At 49.2% G+C, this 12,019-nt stretch overlaps 1 protein-coding gene across 1 annotated transcript in view; it reads right to left on the bottom strand.

The window, feature by feature from the left end:
- Positions 1 to 6,751: 6,751 nt before the first annotated feature.
- The window catches only part of LOC123372402 (class I histocompatibility antigen, F10 alpha chain-like), a 54,626-nt gene continuing 49,358 nt past the window's right edge, over positions 6,752 to 12,019 (bottom strand). Inside the window, exon 8 of the mRNA XM_045020465.1 lies at positions 6,752 to 8,642. Within this exon, the coding sequence (XP_044876400.1) occupies positions 8,638 to 8,642 (5 nt within the window). The 3' untranslated portion in view covers positions 6,752 to 8,637. The remainder of the gene's footprint in view (positions 8,643 to 12,019) is intronic.

A 12,019-nucleotide genomic window follows, 5' to 3' on the forward strand; every position in this document is an offset into this window, starting at 1 on the left:
TGGCAGAAAGGTAAATGCTGAGATAGAGCAGCAGACCTGCGCTCCACCGGATGGCCTGATGCGCGGGTGGGAGGGAGCTCGCCTGCCACCCGTCCCCGACCACCAGGCCAGAGCTCTTGACCCAGTTGACCCGGGCGGAGGAGGCCACCGAGAACAGGGTTTGGCAAGCCTCCACGCGCGCCAAGTCGCCCGGGTCCTGGACCACGAGGAGCACATCGTCGGCGTATGCCGAGGCTAGCCTCTGTAGCGGGGTGGACCCCCTCTCCTGCCCTGAAGGGTTAAAAACAGCCCTGGGAAGGGGCTGTGGCTGGAGAAAGCAGCTTTTAGGCTGGGCGGATTGGGGGAAGTGGCTGCAGCTGGGGCCATGCCCCAAACAGAGTAGCTGGCCCCATAAAGGCAGAGAAGCCAGGGGCAGACATGAGTCTCTCGCTGCATTCAGAGAGAGAAGGGCCTGGCTCCAGGGAGCTAGAGACAGGGTACCTGAGTGAAGCAGGGCTGGGGAAAGGCAGAGGCGCTGGGGAGCTCTAGCCTGGAAAGCCCCAGGCTGCGGCCTAGCAGAAGGCCAAGGGGTACTGGGGGTTGCAGAGGGTAGGCAGAGGCAGCAGGTCCAAACCCTCCTTGCCAGTGATGAGTGGCTGATCCTGCAGTCGGCCCCAGGACGCAGGGGGCTAGATGATGACTGGCAGTAGCCTTATTCTGAGGAAGGTGAGGATAGTGGGTGGGGGTTCCCTGGGGAGAGGAGACCCTAAGACTGAGGGGTTACTACCAAGGGGCAGCACCCCAGGTAAAAGGGCACCGGGTCCTGGGAGGGACATGGGGCCAGAGGACAGGCGGATCACCGGCCTGCAGAGGGCGCCCAGGATGCTGGAATGAGCTAATTCCCAGAAGTCACCAGCAGGAGGTGCTGCAGGGGTGAGTCTGCACATCTGCAGCCTCCCCTGAGGAGGGGGCTCCACCGGCCACCCAGGCCCATTTCTGACCGTGGGTGCGACTAGTCTGGGGCTGACCCAGCCAGGAGCGTGGCTGGGGGGGAGCGAGGGGAGTGGCCATTCCCGAGCACATTATCCAAAAGTGGTGCCTTGGGCGCTGACTCATGGGTGCTCTGGAGCTGGAGCACCCACAGAGAAAACGTGGTGTAGCTCCCAGGCCCAGCTCACCTCCGCTCTGCCTCCTCCCCGAATGCTCCACCCCGATTCTCCCCCGCTCCTGCGAATCAGCTGTTTGCGTGGGAAGCCTGGAAGGGCTGAGAAGCAAGCAGCGCCTTCACGCTCAGGCCCAGGGAGGTGGAGACAGAGCAGAGGTGAGCTGGGGCAGGGGGGCCACTCATGCTGCAGCAGGTAATGGGGGGGGACCACCCCCCGCCCCAGCTCACCTACACCTCCCTGGGCCTGAGCGCGGAGCCGCTGCTTGCTTCTCTGCCCTCTCAGGCTTCCCGCATGAACAGCTGATTCGCAGGAAGCATGGGGCTGCGAGCTCGGCCTGACCCCGTGCTCCAGGCGCTGTGTGGCAACCATGTGGCCCGGCTCCAGTGGAGCCTCACAGCTGTAGCATCTCCAGGCAGCGCAGTAGGGGGTGCAGAGGGTGTTGGATAGAGAGCAGGGGAGTTTGGGGGGTGGATAGAGGTTGGGGCAGTCAGAGGGCAGGGAACGGGGGGGTTGAATGGAGGCAGGGGTCCCGGGGGAGCAGTCAAGAAGGAGGGGGGGGTTGGATGGGGCAGTGGGAGGCACTCAGGGGCAGGGGTTCCAGGGGCGGTCAGGGGATAGGGAGAAGGGGTGGTTGGATGGGGCAGGGATCCTGGGGGGCCATCAGGAATGAGAGGAAAGGTTGGATGGGGTGGCAGGGGGCAGTCAAGGGACAGGGAAGGGGGATGGATGGGGCAGGGGTCCTGGGGGGGGGCAGGCCACAACACCCTTGTGGGGTGAGGAGGGAACTGGTTAAGATTTTGGCAGCTCATCACTGGTCAGAGCTGGGGGTGGCTGTTAGGAGTTGGGGGAGGGGGGTGGAGATGTTCCCCATGTACTAAGCAGAGAAGTGAACTGCACATTGTACCCTGGTCAATAGAAAGCGCTTTAAACATGCTTATAGATTAATCAGTAATAAGTTACCAGGACCACTTGGTGTTCCCCCCCAATATTTTTTAAGGAACTCAAATGTGAAATTCAATTCAGTGTTACTAATGGTGGTACGTCATCTATCCCTGAAACAAGCCTCTGTTCCACATGATTGGAAGGTAGCTAATGTAACGCTGATTTCTAAAAAAGGTTTACTGGCCAGGATCACTTCTGGCACTTAACTTCAGCACTGGGCAAGTTGTACCATTAAGTGGATACATAATTAGTTAAACAACTGAAAACAAAGAGTAACTATTAATGGAACAGGAGTACTTGTGGCACCTTAAAGACTAACAAATTTATTTTAGCATGAGCTTTCGTGAGCTGCAGCTCACTTCTTCGGATGCATAGAATGGAACACACAGACAGGGGATATTTATACATACAGAGAACATGAAAAGGTGGAAGTATGCATACCAACAGGCAGAGTCTAATCAATTGAGATGAGCAATCATCAGCAGGAGGAAAAAAAACTTTTTGAAGTGATAATTAAGATACCCATAGAAGGTGTGAGGAGAACTTAACATAGGGAAATAGATTCAATTAGTGTAATGACCCAACCATTCCCAGTCTCTGTTTCGGCCAGAGTTAATTGTATCTAATTTGCATATTAATTCAAGTTCAGCAGTTTCTCTTTGGAGTCTGTTTTTGAAGTTTTTTTGTTGCAAAATTGCCACCTTCAAGTCTGTCACTGAGTGGTTAGAGAGGTTGAAGTGTTCTCCCACTGGTTTTTGAATGTTATGATTCCTGATGTCAGATTTGTGTCCATTTATTCTTTTGCGTAGAGACTGTCCGGTTTGGCCAATGTACATGGCAGAGGGGCATTGCTGGCACATGATGGCATATATCACATTGGTAGATGTGCAGGTGTACGAGCTCCTGATGGCGTGTCTGATGTGATTAGGTCCTATGATGGTGTCACTTGAATGGATATGTGGACAGAGCTGGCATCGGGCTTTGTTGCAAGGATAGGTTCCTGGGTTAGTGTTTATGTTGTATGGTGTGCGGTTGCTGGAATAATGTCGGATTGGAGGTGTAAGGAGATGCCTGGACTTGACATGACTCACAGCCATTTCCTGTATGGACTTAGCATACCCTGAAGACACCTTGTATGCTCAACCACCTAAGTTGGAAACAAACTATAGGAGAATTTGGCATTGGCTTAGATCAGGGGTCTCAAACACACGGCCCACGGGCTATTTCCTGTGGCCCCCACCATAGGTGCCAACTGCACCGGCAGCCAAGCTCCCCTCACTCCCTGACCCCCCAAGCGCGCCGTGTCCCCACTCCTCTGCCTACCTCCCAGTGCTTCCCACCGTCAAATAGCTGTTTGGCAGAATTTAGGACTATCCAGGGGGGAAGGGGCGAGGATGCGGCGCGCTCAGGGGAGGAGGTGGAGGAGAGGCGGGGCCAGGGCCAGGATTTGGGAAAGGGGTTGCAATAGGGGCAGGGAGGGGGGTGGAGTTGGGGCGTGGACTTTGGGGAATGGGGGTGGGGAAGGGGTGGGAAGAGGCGGGCCAGGGGCAGGGCCTCATGGAAGGGGTGGAGTGGGGACAAGGACGGGTGCAGAGAAGGGGGCTTTAACCAAAGTAATTCTAAAAGTAACTGTGTGTTTTGTCGTTTGCATGAGGTGCATCTCTGAGTGTTTGTGTTTTATTAAAACCCCTCTTTGCATTACAGGTGTTAAAAAGTTAATACATTGACTTTTAATAGCACACGATGTTACTCTTCATGTTTTTCATTTTTGACTATACTTTTGTATCGTTGTATGAAAAGGTTTCAGTGATACAGCCCTCGGGCCAATGTACTAGTCCTCATGTGGTGCGCGTGGTGATTTGAGTCTGAGATCCCTGATTTAGACAGAGAGAGAAGTATTAGCTGCAGCGTTACTAACAGGGATAGATACAGTAAAATCACAGATTCACTGGAATGGAAAGGATTATGACAAGCTAACCTTGAGTGTCTGCAAGTTTCTTACTGGGAGCCTGTGTGAGCTTTTGTTAAAGGTTGCTTTTGCTGCTGAGTAGAAATTATAAGGTTTTCCTGTTGCTAGAGAAATTGTTTTAGCCCATTAGGGGTTATGATTGGTTAGATGTAGGGCATAGTGTGAAGGTATTATAAGAAGAACTCTCATTTTAACTATATAATGAGGGTTAGAAAACAAGCTCATTGGAACTTAACTCAGGGATACAGCTCAAGACCAGAACTGCTAGGGTTTTTAACCCTTGCATGACCAGACTGTGGAGAAGCCAGAGCCCCAGGTGACACAACACTGACTGGCCATTAGGAGATGTCTGTCTGCTTTATTGGGAGTGGTGAATGTTAGATGTTTGGTGTGTGCATTCTACTAATCGTTGATTGCTAATAAATACATCACACTCCATATGCTTATGAATGTGAATATAACATAACTGGAATATGCCTTATGCAAAAGGTCTCTTGTAATGTATCATTGAAAAAGTTAAATGTGCTGAATTTGATTTTCCTGTTTGTATGCATATATCATTCTTATATCTAAAGTTAGAAATATAAGATACAAACTTGTATCACTGATGTAAACATATTAAGTGGAAGCCATTAAGGGTGCTCCAGAAACAATGAGTTGTGAATGGCCCTGTTTACCTGCAAGCCTTCCTGTGTACTGTGGGCTAACCCAGGAAGAATGGAGGCTGGGGTCTTAGAGACATGTGACCCTGTCACCTGATACTGAAATTCCTCTTGAAGTTGGTACCTTTCCAGAGGGGGGTGGGATTTCAAACAAAGGTTTCCCACTTTAGGGAAGTTCTATATAAAGTGGGGGAAGCAAACAATAAGAATCTTAAACTGGCTTAAGAGATGGCCTCCCCCCCCCCCCCACATAAAGATACCTGCAAGCACCTGGAAACAAAAGGACTGTAACCACAGAGGTGTGTGAGAACAGGCTGGACTCAGGTCACAGAAAGGATCTGACAGGATGATTTTATCTGAAGTAACAACTTGGGTGAGAAGTTAACATTTGTAACTGATTTCTTAGTATCATCAGCTTAGCCTTGCGTGTTTTGTTTTATTTTGCTTTGTGACTTACTTTGTTCTGTCTGTTATTACTTGAAACCACTTAAATCCTACTTTTTATACTTAATAAAATCACTTTTGTTTAATAATAAGCTCAGAGTAAGTAATTGGTACCTGGGGAGCTGTGCATCTCTCTCTACTGGTGATATAGAGCGCAGACATTTTATGAATTTACCCTGTATAAGCTTCATACAGAGTAAAATGGATTTATTTGGGGTTCAAGCTTCCAGAAAGGTTGCACTGGGCGCTGGGAAAGTCCCGGTAACTGAGAAGCCCCTGGGCTGAGTGAATCTCAGGTTCTGTGAACTGCAGAGGGGTATGGCCCAATCTCTGGAGCTGACTGGACCGTCTGGCTCAGCACGACAGGAGTGGAGGGGCACCTGTTCCGGCTGGAGGGTTGTTCTCAGTGGTACCCCAGTGCATCGAGTGACAGTCTCCAAGGGGGTCTCTGTGACTGAACCCGTCACAAATCCATGTACATGGTTAAGAATGTCCACTGTGTGATAAAGGCTCTTCCACTGGAAAAAGGTCCTGTTAACCGCTAGAGGGTCATTGCACCCAGAGGGGGAGGAGAGAGCTCTAAATTATGAGGGCAAAAGAGGAGGTCTTAACAGGGCCACTGGTGGGGGGGGGGGGGGGAGCAAGATGGCCGAGGCCCTGGGCCCCGCAGGGTCCCTGTGAGCCCTGGACGAGAATCCCTTCCCTGGCAAGAGCACATGGGGGAAACTAAGGCACACACAGTATACATATGCAACGTTAGAAAAATGCTCCACTTCAGGTTGCCTAGAGAGGCTGTGGAATCCCCGTCATTGGAGGCTTTTAAGAACAGGTTGGACAAACACCTGTCAGGGATGGTCTAGGTTTACTTGGTGCTGCCCGAGATCACGGGCGGGACTTGATGACCTCTTGAGGTCCCTTCTAGCCCAGCATTTCTATGGCTCTGTGAATGGTGAAAAACCTGTTTACTCACCCGGCGGTGGTCCGGGTCTTTGGCCGCTCCGGGTCTTCGACGGCATTTCGGCAGCGGGTCCTTCAGTGCTGCCGAAGACGCGGAGCGAGTGAAGGACCTGCTGCCGCCACTGCAGGCTCCCCTGCTTTGCCCCAGGCCCCCTGAATACTCTGGGTGGCCCTGGGTCTTAAGTAGGGTTCCACAGGGATCTGTTCTGGGTCCTGTGTTTAACATCTTTATTAACGACCTGGTTGTAGGTATAGAAAGCATACTTATCAATGCTGCAGATGACACAAGTTGCTGGGGGTTGGGGGTGGGAGGAGGTAGCCAATACTTTGGAAGATAGACCTACAATTCAGAAGGATCTTGATAAACTGGAGAACTGTGCAACAGACAACAAAATGAAATTCAATAAAGACAAATGTGAGGTGCGCCGCATAGGGAAGAAAAACCAAATGCATAAATACAGAATGAGGAAAACTGGCTTGGCAGCAGCACTGCTGACAAGGATCTGGGAGTTGTGGTGGGTGTGTATTTGTTATTGGAAAGGCTTGAATCATAAAAGATAGAGTGTTCAGGTGTACTAAATGTTTCTTTCAAACTCTGATACTTATGGTAAATAAACCACAAAAGGCTGAAAAAGTTTTGAATATGTTTATCTACTATATGCAGATATGCCTACAATAATTGTATTTGATAAAACTCATACAAAACTTTAAAAATACTTTCAGGCAACAGTTTTATGCTAATATTTGCATGTATTTGACATTTTTCTAAATACTTTCTCAAAGTTTCAGATAAATTACATCTTTCTTAGAGGTTATTTTAGGCTGTACAAGGATTTGGTTTTATTTTTCATTTAATGCACTAAAATATAAACAATATAGGCCCTGGGTATATTTCACAGCAGTGTATGTGTTCATTGAACAGGGGCACTTGTGGTGTGAAAAATGTTTCTCTTGATTCTGGACCGTGACTATATCTGGACCAAGAAATTTGGACCTTGACAAAAAATAATTAACTACCCCTGCATTAAGGGCTGCTATGAAGAGGATGGTGATCAATTGTTCTCCAATTGCACTGATAGTAGGAGAAGGGGGAATTTAGGTTAGACATTAGGAAAAACTTTCTAGCTATAAGGACAGTTCACTGTGGAACAGGTTGTCACAGACTCTCAGGCCAGTGCTCTCTTGGCTCCATATGGTCCCTGGAAGGAACCGCCCTTTAGAGTACTGACCCTACGTAAGGTCACACTCTTTGCTCGGGGTTTAAGCTGTAGGCTTCTCCTCCACCTCCCAGTACTGCACATCTAAGCCTCCAGCAGGCCTGCCTCGCTCTAGCCTGCAGTGATTCTCAGCCAGTGCAACACAGAAGTGTTTATTGTACGTCTGGAGCACAGCACAAGACGTTCTCAGGGGCGTCCATCTGGGTCTGTCCCCGTCCAGGTGGGCTCAGGCCGCTCTTTGTTCCCAGCCCAGAAGTGACTCCTCCTTTCTGCGGCCCACCCTGTGTCACCTCCAAGGCCCCACCTCCATCCTTTGTCTTCTTTCCTAGGCAAAGACTCTCTCTTCAGCTCTTTGTTCTCTCTGCTGCCCAAAACTGGCTGGCTCCAAGTTGGGATGGGCCTTTGGGTCATCAGTCGCTAAGTTACAAAGTGTTCAGGCCACGGTCTGGGGTTCAGGCTGCTGGACTGGGTCACACCTCGTTCCCTGCAACAATAGACGCCCCCTCCCACCTTGGCTAGACATGCAGCACATGGGGAAAACTAAGGCATACACAGTATATATATGCAATGTTAGAAAAATGCTCCACTTCAGGTTGCCTAGAGAGGCTGTGGAATCCCCATCACTGGAGGCTTTTAAGAACAGGTTGGACAAACACCTGTCAGGGATGGTCTAGGTTTACTTGGTGCTGCCCGAGATCATGGGCGGGACTTGATGACCTCTTGAGGTCCCTTCTAGCCCACCATTTCTATGGCTCTGTGAATGGTGAAAAGGACAGAGGCACTTATAAACTAATTGCAGACACTTATTCCTGTCCAACAGATGTCCTCAGCTGATGATGGCAACAGCGCTACCAGCTGTGAGTATACAAGGGCATTTACCATCTTATAATCATGAAATTCTACAGAAAAAAAATACATCCCCCACCATATAAACACAAGCAGTTACTGCTCACATATCTAGCATATGGTACAGGGTGTGCAAACAGCACAGCACAGAGCACTGAGTGCACACACTAAAGATAGCAAATATTAAACTCTTACTAAAGGGGTTTTTATCCATTAAATTTTTGGAAATTATTTTCTGCAAATAAAACATGATTACAGAAAACTATTACATCTGCAAAGTAAAAAGTGGTCCAGTGAGCAGAGAGATGAGCCTAGAAATCCCACGCAGGACGCTCCAAGTGCCAGGCAAAAGCTAGGGAGAGGTTGGTTGGTTCTTCTAGGGAGACAGAGCAGAGCTCATCAATCTTCCTCTCTGGGATCCCCTCAGGTTGTGGCACAGACTCCAACAGGCTCTGTTAAGCTGCAGAAATTAAACACAGGCAATGTTTATTAAGGGGAACCTGTCATAATGTTTTGCAATGACAGTGCACACTGCTGTGGTACGGTCACCCGAGTGGCTGCAGTGTTCAGTGGACAAAATCTCTAACCCTGCTGACAAAGTTTTCACCCAAGTCTGTTCCTGGAGCCTAAGGCCTGGTCTACACTACGATTTTAGCAGCGTTACCTCAATTTAACTCTGCACCCGTCCACACGATGAAGCCCTTTTTTTCGACTTAAACGGCTCTTAAAATCGATTTCTTTACTCTACCCCCGACAAGGGGATTAGCGCTGAAATCGGCCTTGCCGGGTCGAATTTGGGGTAGTGTGGACGCAATTCGATGGTATTGACCTCTGGGAGCTATCCCAGAGTGCTCCATTGTGACCGCTCTGGACAGCGCTCTCAACTCAGATGCACTGGCCAGGTAGACAGGAAAAGTCCCGCAAACTTTTGATTTTCATTTCCTGTTTGGCCAGCGTGGCAAGCTCATCAGCAGAGGTGACCATGGAGTCCCAGAATTGCAAAAGAGCTCCAGCATGGACCAAACGGGAGGTATGGGATCTGATCGCTGTATGGGGAGATGAATCCGTGCTAGCTGAACTCCGTTCCAGTAAACGAAATGCCAAAACATTTGAAAACATCTCCAAGGGCATGAAGGACAGAGGCTATAAGAGGGACTCGCATCAGTGCCACATGAAAATTAAGGAGCTCAGGCAAGCCTACCAAAAAAACAGAGGCAAACGGCCGCTCTGGGTCAAAGCCCCAAACATGCCACTTCTATGATGAGCTGCATGCCATTCTAGGGGGTGCAGCTACCAGTACCCCAACCCTGTGCTTTGACTCCGTCAATGGAGTAGGACACAACATGGAAGCGGGTTTTGGGGACGAGGAAGATGAGGAGGAGGAGGTTGAAGATAGCTCACAGCAAGGAAGTGGAAAAACTGGTTTCCCCAACAGCCAGGATCTGTTTCTCACCCTGGGCTTGGAGCCAGTAACCCCTAAACCCACCCAAGGCGGGCTCCCGGACCCTGAAGGCAGAGAAGGGACCTCTTATGAGTGTACCTTTGTAAATATTAGACATGGTTTAAAAGCAAGCATGTTTAATGATTAATTTGCCCTGGCATTCGCAGCCAGTACAGCTACTGGAAAAGTCTGTTAACGTGTCTGGGGATGAAGTGGAAATCCTCCAGGGACATCTCCATAAAGCTCTCCTGGATGTACTTCCAAATTCTTTGCAAAAGGTTTCTAGGGAGGGCAGCCTTATTCTGTCCTACCACTTTACCACGCCAGGACAGTAGCATGTAGTCGAGAATCATTGCAGAACAAAGTATTGCAGCATATGGTCCCAGTGTTTGCTGGCATTCAAACAACATCTGTTCTTTATCTCTCTGTGTTATCCTCAGGAGAGTGATATCGTTCATGTTGAAATAGGGTGGTTTTATTAAGCGGACATTCAGAGGTGCCTGTTCCTGCTCGGCTGTTTGTCTGTGGCTGAACAGAAATGTTCCCCGCCGTTAGGATGAATTCAAACTGGAACAGGTTCAGAGACGGGCTACTAGGATGATTCGAAGAATGGAAAACCTGTCTTATGAAAGGAGACTCAAAGAGCTTGGCTTGTTTAGCCTAACCAAAAGAAGGTTGAGGGGGGATATGATGGCTCTTTATAAATATATCAGAGGGATTAATATCAGGGAGGGAGAGGAATTATTTAAGCTTAGTACCAATGTGGACACAAGAACAAATGGATTTAAACTGGACACTAGGAAGTTTAGACTTGAAATTAGATGAAGGTTTCTAACCATTAGAGGAATGAAGTTCTGGAACAGCCTTCCAAGGGGAGTAGTGGGGGCAAAAGACATATCTGGCTTTAAGACTAAGCTTGATAAGTATATAGAGGGGATGGTATGATGGGATAGCCTAATTTTGGCAATTAATTTAGCAATTGATCTTTGATTATCAACAGGTAAATATGCCCAGTGGTCGGTCTGTGATGGGATGTTAGATGGGATGGGATCTGAGTTACTACAGAGAATTCTTTCCTGGGTGCTGGCTGGTGAGTCTTGCCCACATGCTCAGGGTTTAACTGATTGCCATATTTGGGATCGGGAAGGAATTTTCCTCCAGGGCAGATTGGCAGAGGCCCTGGAGGTTTTTCGCCTTCCTCTGCAGCATGGGGCCCGGGTCACTTGCTGGAGGATTCTCTGCAGCTTGAGATCTTCAAACCGCAATTTGGGGACTTCAATAGCTCAGACACAGGTTAGGGGTTTGTTACAGGAGTGGGTGGGAGAGATTCTGTGGCCTGCATTGTGCAGGAGGTCAGACTAGATGATCATAATGGTCCCTTCTGACCTTAAAGTCTATGAGTCAGCCCCGCAGTGGGGCAAGGAGGTGAAGCCATCATCCCAGAGAATTGAGGGGGGGAAGGGGAGGGTTAGTTGGGTTTGTGCTGCACGTTAACCCGGAAACCACAGCCCCTCCTTTTAAACTGCCAACCCATGTTAAACGGCCAACCCAACGGCTGCTTGGTATGGGAAATGAGGACGCTGCTCTTTGAAACCATTCCCACATGTTATGAAGGTTAAAGAAGCCAAAAGACTGTGGCTTACCATGGCTGCCTGCAAGCCGAATTCTGTTGCCTGGCCCTGCATGAGTGATCTCTCACACCAAACCAGCAGACCCTTCCTCAATAAGAGGCAAAATGCGACCTTGTAATGAAAGCACACATGCTATGTAATGTTAACAGCAAGGTTTACCGTGAAAGAATGTACCCATTGTTCTATAAAATGTGTCTTTTTAACTACCACGCTCCCTTTTTTTCCCTCCACCAGCTGTAAATGTTTCTCCTTCCCAGAGGCTAGCGAAGATTAGAAGGCAAAAAAAAACCACACTCGGGATGAAATGTTCTCTGAGCTCATGCTGTCCTCCCACACTGATAGAGCACAGCAGAATGCATGGAGGCAGACAATGTCAGAGTGCAGGAAAGCACAATATGAACACAAGGAGAGGTGGCGGGCTGAAGAGAGTAAGTGGTGGGTTGAAGATGATTGGTGGCATCAGCTTGCTAACAGAAGGCAGGAGTCAATGCTCAGGCTGCTGGAAGATCAAACTCATATGCTCCAGCGTATGGTTGAGCTGCAGGAAAGGCAGCAGGAGCACAGACCGCCGCTACAACCCCTGTGTAACCAACAGCCCTTCTCCCCAAGTTCCATAGCCTCCTCACCCAGATGCCCAAGAACGCGGTGGGGGGGCCTCCGGCCACCCAGCCACTCCACCCCAGAGGATTGCCCAAGCAACAGAAGGCTGGCATTCAATAAGTTTTAAAGTTTTTAAGTTTTAAAGTGCAGCGTGGCCTTGTCCTT

Source organism: Mauremys mutica, chromosome 6, assembly GCF_020497125.1.
Source record: "Mauremys mutica isolate MM-2020 ecotype Southern chromosome 6, ASM2049712v1, whole genome shotgun sequence".
Lineage (NCBI taxonomy): Eukaryota > Metazoa > Chordata > Testudines > Geoemydidae > Mauremys > Mauremys mutica.